The sequence below is a fragment of the Pseudophryne corroboree genome, chromosome 2 (genome assembly GCF_028390025.1).
Source record: "Pseudophryne corroboree isolate aPseCor3 chromosome 2, aPseCor3.hap2, whole genome shotgun sequence".
NCBI lineage: Eukaryota > Metazoa > Chordata > Amphibia > Anura > Myobatrachidae > Pseudophryne > Pseudophryne corroboree.
Window position 1 is genome coordinate 841,426,055 of NC_086445.1, and position 18,459 is coordinate 841,444,513.

Sequence of the window (18,459 nt, forward strand, 5' to 3'; positions counted from 1 at the left end):
CCATTACATAGCATCAGTGGCCCCCCACTCCCCTTACCTCATTGCCACTGGTGAGGATTTGCAAACTTAATTGTTAGACCTCGTACACCTCCATGCCAGGAGATACGCTGGGGTACGTTCGTATGTGCTGGTCTCTGAGGACAATAAATGCATTGTGTAGCCGCACATGTGCAGAAGGCACGTCGGTGGTTATGCCTCCATGGAAAGCCGCTGGGTCCTATTGCTTGATGGCTATTGCCTGTAAAGCATGGAGCACACATCTAACAAGCGCTGGCTTACATTACTTCCTGGAAAATAGTCTGAAAGTGGCCTCCTATTGTAGGTGGGACCAAATTGTCAGTAGTTGCTCAAATCATCTGGAGAGCATGTAAGTGCTCCCATGCTGCTGGAGTGGGCTTGGCTAATTTCATTTGCATGGGACACGATCACAGTTTTAGATAGTGATGCGCCAATCTCTAAAGCTTTGCCCTTCCAACAAGCTGGCGATGCTGCGTGTACCATGTGCACATTGCTCCCCCATTAATAGCAGAACAGCATGAAACAGGATATAGATACTGCAGTCAGCACATAGTCCTGATATTGGAAAAATGCAATGGTGCTACTCGCCACCTTTTAGAAGCTGTGCAATGAGTAAGCAATGTAGGGGCTGTAGTAACAATGCGACTGCTTTAGTAATCCATCGCTTCTTGGCGGTTTTGATCTGAAAATTAAATATTGCTCTTGCATTCAGTGTTAGGCATGCTGAGCTTTACACTGAATGTGATTGCCACTTTAAATTTTCTGCTCCAACCCATAAGAATCGGCGGCTTTCAAAAGCTGCTGCTTCGTAAATATAGCCCTAGGTCTCCCTCATCAAAGTGCCACATTATTAAATCAATAGTACACATATTAAATAAATAAATAAATAATTAATTAAGAAAGCATCCATCCCCCAATCAGCTCAGTATTACAGCAATAGCCTTCATTTGTAATAGATAAGCCTCCTTTACCCTCTGCCAGTCTCAACAATACATAATATTCATATTTAATAAATAATCCTGTTAGCGCTAATGTTCCAGCACATTACATCATTATCCCCATATCACACATTACATTCTGTATGCTGCTGTGTTGTACATGCACTGCTCACGAGTGAAGTTCCTTACTCCTCTGAGAAGAGTAGGTTCTATGTGGTGTTAGTGTCGCACAGCAGGGAGCTTAAGATCAGCACAGGGGAGTGGATGGACTGTTTTTTTATGGAGACTAAGGATACATTGGGGGCTGTTACATCTGAAAGGAAGTAAACTAATTTTGGGTCAGCCCAATAAGCCTAACCCGCCAAAATGAGGCCCTCTGATTCCTGACATTATGTCTATCCTAGTAAAAAATAGAAAATAAACACAAAAGCTTCATGGGAAAACTCCTAATGAGGCCTTTGGCCCTTAATCACTTGTCATTCTTTATGTTAACAATTATAACAATAATCAGTATTGGGAATATATGTATTTTACAGATGTGCAGTGCTGAGGTTAACATTCTTTATTATTGTCACAGGACTATTGCAAACTACCTAATATGGAGATTTGTGTACTCAAGAATTTCAAATCTTAGTAGACGGTTTCAATTTAGACAGCTGGAATATGTACGGGTAAGAAATGATTTGATGTACTGCTTCTATTTACTACAAAACTATAACAGCTAATAATTATTAAATCAGATAAATGTAACTTTTTAAAATTATATTTCTATGTAATATTTTGCAACAAGTCTATTTCTTTTTGTAGCAATCATTTAGTCAGTCCTTAAGTCTACAGTATTCAGTGGTGGAACTTGTGAGGGGTGGGTACAGGTCCACAGACATATCGCGACATATCGCGGCCGACGGCCAATATATCTACCGATATATTGGCGCGTCGCTGTGTGTGTACGGGCGATTGGCTGACCGCCTGTACACATGCTGCGACAGCCGGTGGTGAATGACAGCTGAACTGGGTGGGCGTGTGTACATGCCCGCCCAGCTCATGACGTCAGTCCCCGATGGATCGGGCAGTGTGTATGCTCAACACTGCCCGATCCGTCCATAGATATATCTGCTGATAAATTGATCGGCAGATATATCTATCAGTGTGTACCCACCTTTATACTTCCCTCAGTCAGGCAGACTCTGACAGTGCCAGTTACACCGGTTGTGAAATGCCTTTAATTCACAGACAGCAGTGAATCAAATAAAATGTACAGCAGTCTGTTAATTAGAGGCAGTATGTTGCTGTGATCATCAGTGCTGATATGTGGCAGGACTCCTCTATCAGTCTGGCACATACAAGGCCTTGCCTTTATAGGGTAAGGGGCAGGTCCCTCAGGCATTGGGGCCCGCCCTACTCTCTGCACTGGGCCATTCATCCAACATTGCTTAAAATGGTGTGTGGGGAGCGAGGGGGCAGGGGATATCTCATTGCTGGCCTGGGCAGCAGTGGGCCCCTAAATGGTAGTTCTGCCCCTGACAGTATTATAGAGGAACTGGGACCAAATCCCAATACCTGCATGATAGTTGCCATTTTTTGTGTTCTATACAGAATGTGACATAAGAAAATTGGAGAGGACGCCCATCTAAAGTAACTTCTATAGTGTTTATCATATCCTCTTCTTTGCATTATGTTTCTAATATACAGCTCTGTACTTCAGGACAGGCACATTTATTGGCTACAGATGAACCAATGTGCATACCTAGGGCCTCCTAAGGCTTCTTTGTACAGATTAAGCTCTTCAAAAAAAAACAAAAAAACAATAAAAAGAAAGTGAAAAACCTCAATCTATATTGAGAGGTCACATAAGCCTGCAGGTGCTGAAACAATTCTTGGTAGCAATGTGAGTTGCAGGAAAAAGAAGATGCTCGTGGACATTATACAGTAAGCACTAAGTGCCTGTTTCAGAGATATATTCAAATTGATGGTTTACATATACCTCCGAGGTTTTATGTACTGCACATGTGCAGGACATGTTCTGCCCATGTTCAGATTGAATCCATCAGTCATACACAGTGCCCCCTAGGCTATAGCACTTTTTGAGGATGGGAAGGGGGTGTCAACAGGAAGCATCTCCCAAAATTAAGGCTTGTCATCTGGGGGGAGTGGCGGGACCAGTGTCTGCATCTTCTGATGCAGCTTTACTGATCTTTGAGCATGAATTCCCTGAGGGTTACTCAGATGGCCGATGTTCATGCACAGTGATCCGATGCTGCATCCATGGATGCAGCAGCAGATCACACAAGCATGCAGAAGGTGTCTATTGACACAAAATGCCTCCTGCAGCATTAACATATTACACACAGCAGTTACATCCAAAGTCGCAGCTGCTTCACTTACTGCGTTCATCTCTGAATCCGGCCTTAAGAACACTGATAGTCAAAAGAGATATAAAAAACTCTGCAAGTAATGTGCAGTACAACTGAGGTTCTTAGCGCATATCTGGCCAAACATGTGAGCCAATCCACCATGTCATGGTGAGTTACCATCATATGGGTCCCTGAAATTACTAATGCCAACAATGTAAGTTGCAACTTAAGTATTTACAGCAGGTCTACAGGAGACAAGCACCACACTTAGTTATGTTATGTCTGCAAACCATGTTCCTATGAAGAGGTCAACTTTTTACACTGCAATAGTCAATAGGTCGACACCAGGTGGTCGACAGTAGATAGGTCAACAGGGTCAAAAGGTCAGCCTGCAATTGGTCGACAGTGACATAGGGCAACAGGGTTGAAAGGTTGACAGATTGAAAAGGTCCACATTAAAATGGTCAACACATAAAAATGTTGACACATGGTTTTCGATGACTTTTAGTGTTAGGTTTAGGTACTTGGGGGTGGGCTAGGGTTAGGCTGTGGAAGCGGACTGTTATGTTAAGCACTATTGGGAATGTCAGGGTTAGGCACTAGGGTGAGGGTAAGGATAAAATAAAAAATCACGTGTCAACCTTTTTGTGTTTACCATTTGTCGACCTTTTAAAATGTTTGTACCTAATAAATGAAACTTTTTTTTCATCTTATTCATGCATCAAGGAGACAAAAGTACTGTAGCATTCAAAACATTTTCATAAATATGATTTTAAATGAGTTGATAGTGATACATTATTTGGTTCAGACAGAGCCCTATTTCTTTCTATTAAATGCAGTGCATCTTGTTCTTTTTATTTAATTTCCTTTTGTAGATTGTTGTATACATATTTTTTATAGACTGGTAGCAATGTTTATGCCATAGTCCTTTATAGAATAGCTAATGCGCTAAAGCCACACAAATTGTATATTTGCCCATAACATAAACTGTTTGCAAATAAACGTGGCAGATTATATTCACATTCATTTATACGATACCTCAAGCTAATCTTTCCACTCAACATATCTTCATATTTTTACAATAGCATAACAATACAGAGCAGTACAGTACATGTGTTTAGTCATCCTGATCTTAAGTATCTCATCTTTATTACACAGGTTCTCCTGGGTACAAATTCTTTGGCAGCTCGTTGGGACAGATGTGTAAATTATATTGAAAATGCACTTCCTTATGCTGTTGGGAAGATGTTTGTGGATGCTTACTTTCAAGAGGACAAAAAATTAATGGTACAGTACAAAAATATTAAATTGAAACATACCTGGGATCATATGAAGCATAAAATAAGCTCTCATTTTACATAAAATATTTTAATTATTTAGTCTTTGGTATCTCCCTATCAAAGGCTGCTGTCATGCTAAAGCCTGTTTATTTTTTTCCACCAAAATCTTCCCATGCAAAGCATGGAGACGTCTATTTAAAAAAAGATTACGGTGGTATTTGTACGAAATAATACTTTTGCTATCGACATTTCAGAATTGTGACAGTAAAATATACTTCCAGGAAGAAAAATGCTTTATTTAAATAAAAAGTTCTATTCTACTTGGAATGTTACCAAATTATTATTTCTAAACAAGTGGAAGTGGGAGTCCAAATCAGGGTTCACATTTCTAATGTGCAAATTACCAGCAAGTCAAGTCATGCATGTGTCTAAGCACTAATACAGGCCAGGAAATAGTTAAGACTTCTTAGTAAACTATTAGTACAGTAAATACTGTAGAAGCGATAAAATATATTCTTTCACTGCAATCAGGGATGGACTGGCCGTATCACTCCCTGGGAATTATCCCAGTGGGCCGCCGGGTATTTTTTTATTTTCCTTCAGAGGTGGTAGAGGCGGGGAATCTGGAGTGCTGGTGCTTTGACTTAGGGCTTTTCATCTAAGGCTTTTCACAGCAAAATAGACTTTACATCCTATAGACTTTCTGTCTTGGGGCCTAATTCAGGTCTGATCGCAGCAGCAAAATCTTTCTCTAATGGGCAAATCCATGTGCACTGCAGGTGGGGCAGATATAACATGAGCAGAGAGAGTTAGATTTGGGTTGGTTATTTTGTTTCTGTACAGAGTAAATACCATCTGCTTTAGTTTTACACTGCAATTTAGATTTTAGTTTGAACAAACCCCGCCCAAATCCAACTCTCTCTGCACATGTTACATCTGCCATGGTGCACATGGTTTTGCCCATTAGAGAAAAATGTTGCTGCTGCGATCAGGTCTGAATTAGACCCTTAGTGCGGATGTCGGATCGAGATGGATCATTGCTGACAGGTGGCTTCACGTTGGGGACAAGCCTGCACAGGGAGCTGGGAGAGCCCCAATTCTCAATTGTCAAACAGAGCTGACACCCTGCTTTGGACATAGCAGGACAATGAAGCTGCTAAATCCCACCTGGGTTTATTACAATGGTTATTTTAAACATTAGATGACTGAAGGATTAGTATTAGCTTTCAAATATGCTTTTTCTGTTAAAAAGTGCATAGAAGGCTTGCAGATATATCTGTATTATCATGAAGCAAAATGCAGCTTTAGGGCCTGTATGAAACAGACATGTATTACCGTATATGGAAAATAATGCTGTTATATGAAAATCTATGCCCCTGTATAACTAGTCATCTTATCATAGGAGTAGAGCTGATTTGGGATATCCCCATTTGTAAGACATGCTAGGAAACTGTGTGGTAAAAAAAAAAAGGCAGAAACTTTTAGTTTGTAATGTAGTAGTGGTTCTGTGACTTTGAATAAACATATTGTGGGGAACAACAGGCATGGCAGATAGTCACTGTGATAAAATATATGGTATGATAGTCACTGGGATGCTATATGTGCTGCATGGGGGTCACTTGGATGCTTTCTACTGATTGCAATCACGTGAATGTTCCATGTACTGTATAGTGGTTACTAAGATGCACTCTGTACCATAGAGGGTCATTGGGATTTGGTTTGCACTGCTGGTGGTCACATGGATGCTGTTTGTACTACATGGTGGTCATGTTGATGCACTCTATGGCAGTGTCGCGGATGCCTTCTTTACTGCACGGAAGTTATGAGTATTTTTTCTGTATTGTATTATGGCTAGAAACAATGGACAGCTAGCCCTGCGTACATTTGTATTTGGCCCACCTACAGTTTAATTGGTCCCACCTACACAGAGCCACTTTCGGAAGTTTACTTTCAAAGAGCCACTTTTGGTTCACAATCTACTCTTGACTGCGATAAGCAAATGTCTTGTAAATAAACCCTGGAGCAGATATGTATGTTTAGCATGATTTATCATATCAAGAATTAGTATGATATTCCGGCTGTCGGGATCCCAGCGTTCAGCAGACCGACGCCGGAATCCTAACAGTGGCAGCCAGAATATCAGAGACTAGTGCAGCGTATCCCCTCGCGGACTCGCTGTGCCATGCTTCGGGCCCGATTGCAACCTTTAGTTGCCACACTAGTCTTTGCCCCCTCAGGTGGTGGCATGGACTACCACCCAAGTGGGGGATCTGGGCCCGACCACCGGCATTTCACTGGGTGTCGAGATTTTGGCGTCAGTATCCTGACAGCTGGGATCCCGTCTGCCGGCAACGTGATTGCTTCCCATTCTACTTATATGCTGTAAAATTTGTTTTATGTACATTAATGAGATGTTCTGGTCGTATATTACTAAATAACATTATTTTTGGGAAACTTGTTTGTTAATAAGATTTTAATCATCACCTAATCCAAGATATGGGGCCAAATGTAATAGAGTGAGAGTTTCAGAAAGTGAGAGATTTGGTAAGGTTTTTCAGTTTTTTTTTTAATGTGGCAATCATTTACACTGCAAATCCAAATTGATCTTGCTGTGTAAATTATTGCTACTTTAAAAAAAACCCTGAAAAACCTTACCAAATCTCTCACTTTTTGAAACTCTCACTCTATTACATTTGGCCTATGATGTTTGATGTTTTACATAGAAATGAATCTAGTTTCTACAGTACAGTAGAATCATTTTTGTTTGGCTTTGAGCAATGTGCCACCTTGTAGGTTACTTTAAAATCATCTCCAGCAATCCCATTTAAGCATAGTCTACTGATAGATGAGATACTCATATACAATTTATTCTTGGTTTTTCACACAGCTTTTCCTGGACAATCCAAATTATGTTCTTCTCTAAACTCTTACCTCTGGCTGCTTTTCAGTGTCCTTTTGAGATTGCACAGACAGTCAGTTTTCATTAGAGAATGAAAACCGCATTGCTTGTGTTAATGCCAATTGCATGCAAATGTCAATGTTGTGTAAGTTGTATATTTAAAGCAGAGCCAACAGGCTTTAATGTGCTGACACTGAGATAACTCTTATTTTGCCATGCCATGCAAACAGCAATGAATGCTGCGTCCTTTTTTCCCAGTATAATTCTAGAAAATGAATGTAACATATTCAGAATGATTTGCTGATAATTGCTCATGAGCAATTGTTTGTGGCATATGATATTGTGAGATATTACTCAGCAACAAATGTTTAATAGGTTGCCTGCATTGCTTTGGTAAGGTCAACACTTCCTTCTCTTACCTAACTATGCCTGGCAGATTCTACTTACCTATTATCATTCCTTTTCCTATGTCTTACCTTCTAATGCTAGAGACTTAACACTAACATTCTTCTATAGTTTTTGGCTTTATGGTTGCACAAATAATTTTTACATAACTTTGCAATTATGTTAATTTCACAAACTTTCAATAATATCATTAGATGAGATGCGGTTATGTGACCAGCGGTCTCCACAATACCGACGCCGGGATCCTGAACGTTCAATATACCGCCGGTTGGCATACTAACCAAAAGGGACTATTCCCACTCGTGGGTGTCCACGACAACCATAGTTTGGGAATAGAACCTGTGGCAAGCGCAGCCAGCCCCCAAGGGGCTTCGATCGCTCACCCCGCCGGCCAACTAAAAACCAGGATCCCGGTGTCGGCATGGTGACTGACGGTCTCAGGATCGGCGGTCACACGAACCCAACCCCATTAGACATCCAGGGTTGTACTTGCCTGTCAGGAGGCCAGTATAATCCAAAGTGGGCCCCACTGTAGAGTCAGAGGGGGATCCAGGTGGCAGGTGCCCCAGGCTCCTGGACACTTGTTACAGCTGCAAAGCTGCAAGCATGATAGGAGAGGGAGGGGTAAAGTCTGAGTAACAGTTAGCGCTACACAGCACTGTTCAGTTCTAAATTCATCAGGTCAGTCCAATTAGCCACAATATTATCGTGGCTGCCAATTAGCATGGAAACAGCCGCACTGTACGTCATCCTGAATTCAAAACCAAGCAAATACAAATTGGTAACGGGCCGTGAGGAGTGACCATGCAGTGCAGTTGCCGGTCTTATAACGCCACGGCAAAGACAACTCGCACCCTTCACAGCTAATTTGATTTACCCCATTGTGGGAGACAGGAGGGGGTGGAGTTGCTGGAGTCTTTAGACCAGTGGTTCCCAATCTGGGTGCTGTGGTGCCTTGATGGTCTTGCAGGGGTGCCTTAGGTTGGTGGTCCAGAACCAAATAAAACTATCAATAAGAAACCTTTGGCCTATCAGTATGACTATGCATGTCTGGGATGCCTGGAGGCACTTGCAGGGGTGCCTCAAGTTGGTGGTAGAGGACCAAATAAATTTACCAATTAGAAACCTTTGGCGTATGGGTGCCATTAAAAAATGCTGATACTCTAAGGGGCCATGATGCAAGAAAGTTTGGAAACCACTGCTGTAGACTGAGATGGTAACTCCTTTGCCTGCATGGTGAGAGGTTGGGGGAAAGACACTTCATTCAGAGATGTACGCTATCCTGATAGTTTGTGCACATCTCTGATTGCTAAAGATCAGCGCATCCACAAGATCTACCATCCTTCTGCGAGATTGCTCCCAGTCTCCCCCTTTAGCCAATAATACCTCAGCATTTGGGGCGCTGCGTAGGGGCCATTCTACAAAACGGGGGCATGTCACCCCCATTTTGTAGGCATGCCGAGCCAGGGGTCTGCCTCTTTGGACGTAGACTTCCTGGTCCCGAATGAGCAGTTCTTCCGGTCATTCTGAGTAAGCCAAAGATGCAGCAGCAATGTTCACTGCATCCCTATCTGAATTAGGCCCAACACTGTATTCTCTGTCCCAGTCTCAATCTCTGTGTGACCATGTGTGTGTGTAAGACTGTCCTGTGTATGTGTCACCATGTGCATGTCTGTGTGACACTGTGCATAAATCAGTATGACTATGCATGTCTGTATGACACTGTGCTTATATCTGAGTGACACTGTGTGTATCTGTGTGTGACTGTGTGTATTTGTATGTGACTGTGTACATGTCTGTGTAACTCTGTGTCCCTATGACTCCATATGTCCCTGTGACTCAATGGGGCACTGCGTCCGGTGCCGCAGAAACAGATCGTCGCGTTACGAATTTGTACATACTGTAAATATTGAATTTACGTACTGTACATCTCTGAATTAGGCCCTCGGTGCACTACACTGTCGTCAACACATTTGTGATGCTGGGAATGTGTAACAGAATTGGGTGTGCAGCTCAATAAAGGAAGTTCAAAACATCTCTAAGTAATTAGTGACATATTATGAACCAGATACAATGGGCAGGATGTACTTAGCATTGCATCTGGGAATCAATAGACTTATTACTTATTGGGTATGTACTTAGAAATGCGATTAGTATTGCAAAGGACAGCTCTCCCGATAAGAGCTGTCCATTGCGATAGATGGACTTACGCGGGAATTACGTAGAGAAGCCCTTATTTGGTAATGCCAGATGCAGATGGCATTAACCACTTGGTCCAAGCTCTGGAACGTATGGTATTCTGGAGCTTGTTACAAACGGGAATGCTGCAAAAATTGGCTTTTTAGAGTTTTTACCACATTTTCGGCTTTAGTACAATGGCCCTCATTCCGAGTTGTTCGCTCGGTATTTTTCATCGCATCGCAGTGAAAATCCGCTTAGTACGCATGCGCAATGTTCGCACTGCGACTGCGCCAAGTAACTTTACTATGAAGAAAGTATTTTTACTCACGGCTTTTTCTTCGCTCCGGCGATCGTAATGTGATTGACAGGAAATGGGTGTTACTGGGCGGAAACACGGCGTTTCAGGGGCGTGTGGCTGAAAACGCTACCGTTTCCGGAAAAAACGCAGGAGTGGCCGGAGAAACGGTGGGAGTGCCTGGGCGAACGCTGGGTGTGTTTGTGACGTCAACCAGGAACGACAAGCACTGAAATGATCGCACAGGCAGAGTAAGTCTGGAGCTACTCTGAAACTGCTAAGTAGTTAGTAATCGCAATATTGCGAATACATCGGTCGCAATTTTAAGAAGCTAAGATTCACTCCCAGTAGGCGTAGGCTTAGCGTGTGTAACTCTGCTAAATTCGCCTTGCGACCGATCAACTCGGAATGAGGGCCAATGTAAAATGTTAAGTAAAACAGGCGGACAGATATAGTAAATACAGGGGGAGAACATAATGTATAACCAGTGGTGGATCCAGGGGGGGACGACGACATCCGGGCACGTGCTCCCTTTAGTTTCTGGCTTTCTTTTAAATATTTTAAACCGAGATTGCTGTCTTATTTGAGCTGGTGGGCACTAGGGCCCACCACTGCTCCAACAGGCTGTCTGACCGCTGCTATGTATATTGGAAGTGTTGCGCTACTCCCTGTTAATCACACTTAGGTCCTGCACTGACCTCTGCCACAGCCTCCCGTGGTTTCCATCTGTAGCTGTGGTGGCAGAGTCGTCCTCAGGCACAACAGTGAGTGCTGCTTATGTGGAGATAGGGAGGGTGAGGGGGCGCTGGCAGGGCACTACTACTATCTGGCATATGTGTAAAGGGCAATACTACTACTCTGGCATTATGTGTAAGGTGCACTACTACTATTCTGTGGCATATGTGCAAGGGGCACTACTTCTACTTCAGGGACGTGCAGTGAGGTAAACGGCTAAGGAAGGCACTGACTAGTACCAGAGCCAGATTTACACACAATATATAAGCCTAAGGGGGTAATTCAGACCTGATCGATAGACTGCATTTTTGCACAGCCTGCGGTTAGGTCTGAACTGCGCATGCGTATGCACTGCAATGCGCAGGTGTGTCGGTCCACAGTTCCGGGGAGCGCCAGGCAGTGACGGAATGGTGTGAAAAATCCCATTGCACCGGCGATCGCAAGGAGATTGACAGGAAGAAGGCGTTTGTGGGTGGTAACTGACCATTTTCTGGGAGTGTCTGGAAAACTGCAGGCATTACCAAACATTTGCAGGGTGGGTGTCTGATGTAAATTCCGGTCCCGGACAGGCTGAAGTGATCGCAGCGGCTGAGTAAGCCCTGGGTTACTCAGAGACTGCACAAAATAAGTTTGTACAGCTCTGCTACACATGCGATCGCACACTTGCACAGCTAAAATACACTCCCCTGTGCGCGCCAACTATGCAAATGCAGGACTGCAAAAAAAACCTAGCGAGTGATCGGGTCTGAATTACCCCCTAAGTGTTCACATGGACATTATGCACAGGTGCAGCAGTATACACTGCTGGAACTTTGGTGAGTTGAGATCAGAGATGTGTGAAAAAGATAGGCAGGTGAGGCACTGCCTCACCTGTCGTAGACTTTTTATGCCAGGGTTTTGACTATAAGAGTGATTAGAATAATATAAAGAAGATATTTCTAATATAATCTTTGCATTTTTCATATAATTTATATAGTAAATTTATATAGTAAAAACTGTGGCGTATAGTTAGTATGACAGGAAAGGTTCTGCCTTACCTCACCACATGTCACTGTACTACTTTGTGGCATATGTGTAAGTGGCACTACTATTACAGCTACTCTGGCATTAGGGGTAAGCAGGGTCGGATTTATTGGTCATGGTGCCCCTAGGCACAACAGTAATGGCTTATTCCCCTCTGCCTAATTTTATTGCTTTTATCGATTGATTAGAAGCCCTCATTTGATGATTGGCAATTTAATATAATAATAAAAAAAACCTTGAACTATGACATTTCATTTTAATTTTAATTATGTATGCATATAAACTAAGTAGGACAGCTTACAGGGGCAGTCATACCCATTTATACTCCACTTAAGATGCTGTATGTTACAGTACAGTGGAAATATTTTGAAGTTACCAGTAAATTTCAGTTTGACAGTACTAAAAAGCATTCAAGTGCTGACCCCCTAACAGAAGCCGCCCCTAGGCATGTGCCTCATGTGCCAAATGGGAAATTCACCACTTGGTGTAAGTCAGAGACATAAAGGCAGGGTGGAGCAGAACATGGAGCAGACTTCTTAGTGTAGTGGGACTGCTGCCACCTATGATATACTGTATATGGTGGCCAATCTCGGGATCGGCGGGATCCCGGGATTTTGCCCAAAAATTGTCCGGGGATTGGAGCTACCAATCCCGGGGATTTCGGTATTAACCAACCTCCTTTGTTTTTTTCAATGCCGGGCAGAATTTAGTGTCCTCAGGAGGCTCAGACGCTGCCCAGCTCCCTGTGCTCAGCTCCCCCTGCCCATTGCTGTGCGCACTGTGCAGCGTGAAGTCAGATGTCATGCTGTGCAGCTAGCCACCCACCGCCCGAACCTCACTGCCCATACTGCACCTCATGGCCCCACAGGAAATGGACCAAGCACATTGAAAACAAACCAATCCCAGGTATCCCCGGAGTCCTGGGATTAATCACTTTTCAATCCTGGTTCCCGGAATTGAAAAAATGGCCCAGGATTGGCCATCCTAATACTGTATGAGCTCAGATTTGATTGGATATTTTTCATGAACTATAGTGGTTATAACCAAGGTGATCCATTTACCAAACTGGGGACCAAGGACGGCCATCCAGGTGCAAGCTAGACATACTTTAGCCATCATACAACGATTGACAACATACTGTCTGCTATGTCATTCGAGTATATTCTCTTCCAAACCCCCTAAAGAGCACACTACAGTTGTGAAAATAGATTGTGGAGCTACAGTAGAAGAAATTGCATATATTACCTTAACCCTAAACCTCTGTAGAAGAGGACAGTCCCACAAAAGGTGCCCGACACAGTATACTTTTTAATAACATTACCAGTATATCATTTTGACAGTTTTATTGGGTACTGTAATTTACTAGCTGCTTTTGTGTAACAAAAACAGTGACAAATATGTGGGTGCACTGGGTGATATGTGGGTACACTGGTGGTAGTGTACTGTCTTGGCACAGGCTGGTATGTGTAATTAGTGCTAGTTTACTATGGCAGCATGTGCTTAAATTGTATTTAGTAGTGCACTACTGCTTGATGTTACATGTTATTTGTGGGCCCCTAACTCAGAGGTGTAGCTAGGTGCCATGATGCCCAGAGCAAGGGTATGTGTCGGCGCCCCCTTCCCTGTACTAAATTGGGTCCATGTTACATTTGAAATGAAAAAAAATATGTCAAAATCCTAAATTGGTGACAGAATGTTTCTAGACCTTGTGGAGCTCAGGGCAAATGTTTACTTCGGGCGCCACCCATGTTTAAAACAGGGACAGTGTGCACCGAGGGTGCGCAACAAAAATATAGGGTCGTGGCTTCATGGGGAAGGAAAGGGGGGTGGACACGGATCAGTACCAATTCAGATTACACCGCACAGTATTGTCCATTATTCACATTCATATAATGCTTTTACACGTTATGCCACAGTAGAGCAACTTATACAGGTTACTCTGCAGAGAGAGGTGCTGCATCAGTAGATGGGACAGAGAGACATGAGACAGCATCAATGTAGATAGAGGTGCTGTAGCAGCCAGGGCAGATAGGGGTGCTGCAACAGCCAGGGCAGAAAGAGGTGCTGCAGCAGCTGGGGCAGAAAGAGATGCTGCAGCAGCTGGGACAGAGAGAGAGGTTCTGCAGTAGCTGGGACAGCGAGAGAGGTGCTCCAGTAGCTTGGACAGAGAGAGGTGCTGCTGCAGCCAGGGCAGAGAGGTGCTTCAGCAGCAGGGGCAGAGAGTGGTGTAGCAGGACAAAAGTAACGCTGCTGCACAGCTACAAGCAGACAGTGAGACATATAAAGAGGGCGACAGAGCTCCGGCATGTGCTGGCTGTCTCCTGCTTTTACCTCTGGCCTGCTCTGTTCCTTATCTAGTCTCTGAGTCCAAGTCAGTGTGTGTCCCCTCTTCTTCTCCTCTTCCTGCATTGCGGCTGTCTGTAAAGCGGCCCGCGGTATAGTGGGCAGAGGAAGGAGGGGCAGGCGTCAAACCCTCTAACTTTTCTGGAGCTCATGCTCCACCGGAGCCACCCTCGCTACACCCCTGCCCTAGATTTAATTTTGCTGTGTGCCCTACTTTCGCCATCCTGACCTTGGCCACATCCCTTCAGCTTACTTGCCTACTCTCCCAGAACCTGCGGAAGACTCATAATTGTTTGGGTAGTACCCCGCACCTCCAGAAGAGTGAACACTGCCAGAAGAGCGGGCTCTCCTCCCATATTTTGCCCACTTACTAGTAGAGATGAGGGGGTTCGGTTCGTCGAGATCTGAACCCACCCGAACTTCACCTATTTTACACGGGTCAGAGGCAGCCTCGGATCTTCCCGCCTTGCTTGGTTAACCCGAACGAGGATGAACGTCATCATCCCGCTGTCGGATTCTCGCGAGATTCGTATTCCATATAAAGAGCCGCGAGTCGCCGCCATTTTCACTCGTGCATTGGAGATTGAACGGAGAGGACGTGGCTACGTTCTCTGCCTGAAAAGCTCCACATCTTTGCTCAGTGTGCTGCAAATATCTGTGCTCAGTGTGCTGCATTGTGGGGACCACCAGTATATAATTATAGTAGTACAGTACAGTAGGCCATTGCTGTATCTTGCAGCTCCATGTCAGACTCAGTTCTAGACAGTATCCTGATCATCAGTGCTCAATATCTGCTGCATTGTTGTGTGTCCAGTATATACTATATATATTATTATTATATAGTAGTACAGTGCAGCATTTTGGTGACCACCAGTATAGTAGTACAGTACAGTAGGCCATTGCAGTATCTTGCAGCTCCGTGTCACTTCAAGTATCCATATCTGTGCTGCATTGTTGTGAGCAGTATATATAGTAGTACAGTGCAGCATTTTGGTGACCAACAGTATATAGTTGTACAGTACAGTAGTCCATTGCTGTATCTTGCAGCTCCGTGTCACTTCAAGTATCCATATTTGTGCTGCATTGTTGTGAGCAGTATATATAGTAGTACAGTGCAGCATTTTGGTGACCAACAGTATATAGTTGTACAGTACAGTAGGCCATTGCTGTATCTTGCAGCTCCATGTCACTTCAAGTATCCATATCTGTGCTGCATTGTTGTGAGCAGTATATATAGTAGTACAGTGCAGCATTTTGGTGACCAACAGTATATAGTTGTATAGTACAGTAGGCCATTGCTGTATCTTGCAGCTCCGTGTCACTTTAAGTGTCCATATCTGTGCTGCATTGTTGTGAGCAGTATATATAGTAGTACAGTGCAGCATTTTGGTGACCAACAGTATATAGTTGTACAGTACAGTAGGCCATTGCTGTATCTTGCAGCTCCGTGTCACTTCAAGTATCCATATCTGTGCTGCATTGTTGTGAGCATTATATATAGTAGTACAGTGCAGCATTTTGGTGACCAACAGTATATAGTTGTACAGTACAGTAGTACAGTGCTCGAGGTCAATGCTGCATTGTGGTGACCAGTATACTACAGTTCAATAGTCCAGTGCTGTTCTCGCTGCTCAGTGTCAGCTCTCCGTAGTATCATCGGTGCTCAGTAAAATCAGTGCTCAGTATAATCAGTGATTGATCAGTATAATCAGTTCTCAGTATAATCAGTGCGTTGTTAGACGTGCACCCGTTTTCCGCCATTTGTGCATTGGGATTTAGACAATTGATGAAGTTATTGTGTCCCCGGTACAAAATCCCATCTAGATTCCACTTCACTAGGCAGGCGATAGCGAGATTTTACCAATTAATATCAGTGATTTATAATTAATTATTAATTACAGTGATCTTGCCAAATGATTCCAGTGATTTTGTCATTTTCTTCCAGTGATTTGGACCAATAATACCATTGATTAGAATTTAGAACGAATAATTCCTGTGATTTTGTCATTTTCTTCCAGTAATTTGGACCAATAATACCATTAATTAGAATTAATAATTCCTTTGTTTTTGTCATTTTCTTCCAGTGATTTGGACCAATAATACCATTGATTAGAACGAATAATTCCTGTGATATTGAGGTGTTTGTGTTGCTTAGCTTAGCTTAGCCATCCAGCGACCACAGTGCACCTCTTTTTCTCTTTTCTTTGCATCATGTGCTGTTTGGGGACTATTTTTTTAAGTGCCATCCTGTCTGACACTTCCGTATACTGTATGTCCAGTGGTACTGCCATCTGATATAATTCCCGACATTACTGCCATTTAATTCCAGTGATTTTGTCATTTTCTTCCAGTGATTTGGACCAATAATACCATTGATTAGAACAAATAATTCCTGTGATTTTGTCATTTTCTTCCAGTGATTTGGACCAATAATACCATTGATTAGAATGAATAATTCCTGTGATATTGAGGTGTTTGTGTCGCTTAGCTTAGCCGTCCAGTGACCACAGTGCACTTCTTTTTCTCTTGTCTTTGCATCATGTGCTGTTTGGGGACTATTTTTTTTAGTGCCATCCTGTCTGACACTTCCGTATATGTCCAGTGGTACTGCCATTTGATATAATTCCCGACATTACTGCCATTTAATTCCAGTGATTTTGTAATTTTCTTCCAGTGATTTGGACCAATAATACCATTGATTAGAACGAATAAATTCCTGTGATTTTGTCATTTTCTTCCAGTGATTTGGTCCAATAATACCATTGTTTTGAGAATTGTGTTGCTCTTTGTTACCTGCACTCCATTTTTGTTATTTATTTACTGTTATGCTAAGTTTTGTCTCCCTGTACTGTCCTTTGTACGGTGCTGCGAAACACTTGTGGCGCCCTATAAATCAAATGTAATAATAATAATAATAATTGATTAGAACGAATAATTCCTGTGATATTGAGGTGTTTGTGTCGCTTAGCTTAGCCATCCAGTGACCACAGTGCACCTCTTTTTCTCTTTTCTTTGCATCATGTGCTGTTTGGGGACTATTTTTTTAAGTGCCATCCTGTCTGACACTTCCGTATACTGTATGTCCAGTGGTACTGCCGTCTGATATAATTCCCGACATTACTGCCATTTAATTCCAGTGATTTTGTCATTTTCTTCCAGTGATTTGGACCAATAATACCATTGATTAGAACAAATAATTCCTGTGATTTTGTCATTTTCTTCCAGTGATTTGGACCAATAATACCATTGATTAGAATGAATAATTCCTGTGATATTGAGGTATTTGTGTCGCTTAGCTTAGCCGTCCAGTGACCACAGTGCACTTCTTTTTCTCTTGTCTTTGCATCATGTGCTGTTTGGGGACTATTTTTTTTAGTGCCATCCTGTCTGACACTTCCGTATATGTCCAGTGGTACTGCCATTTGATATAATTCCCGACATTACTGCCATTTAATTCCAGTGATTTTGTCATTTTCTTCCAGTGATTTGGACCAATAATACCATTGATTAGAACGAATAAATTCCTGTGATTTTGTCATTTTCTTCCAGTGATTTGGACCAATAATACCATTGTTTTGAGAATTGTGTTGCTCTTTGTTACCTGCACTCCATTTTTGTTATTTATTTACTGTTATGCTAAGTTTTGTCTCCCTGTACTGTCCTTTGTACGGTGCTGCGAAACACTTGTGGCGCCCTATAAATCAAATGTAATAATAATAATAATAATTGATTAGAACGAATAATTCCTGTGATATTGAGGTGTTTGTGTCGCTTAGCTTAGCCATCCAGTGACCACAGTGCACCTCTTTTTCTCTTTTCTTTGCATCATGTGCTGTTTGGGGACTATTTTTTTAAGTGCCATCCTGTCTGACACTGCATTGCCACTCCTAGATGGGCCAAGTGTTTGTGACTAAAAATAATATTGTGAGGTGTGAGGTGTTCAGAATAGACTGGAAATGAGTGGAAATTATGGTTATTGAGGTTAATA

General features: G+C 42.8%; 1 protein-coding gene across 1 annotated transcript in view; it reads left to right on the forward strand.

Annotated features, from left to right (window-relative positions):
• The window catches only part of PHEX (phosphate regulating endopeptidase X-linked), a 433,913-nt gene that overhangs the window by 306,015 nt on the left and 109,439 nt on the right, over positions 1-18,459 (forward strand). The window contains exons 10-11 of the mRNA XM_063955773.1: positions 1,534-1,627; positions 4,469-4,597. Of these exons, the coding sequence (XP_063811843.1) occupies positions 1,534-1,627; positions 4,469-4,597 (223 nt within the window). The remainder of the gene's footprint in view (positions 1-1,533; positions 1,628-4,468; positions 4,598-18,459) is intronic.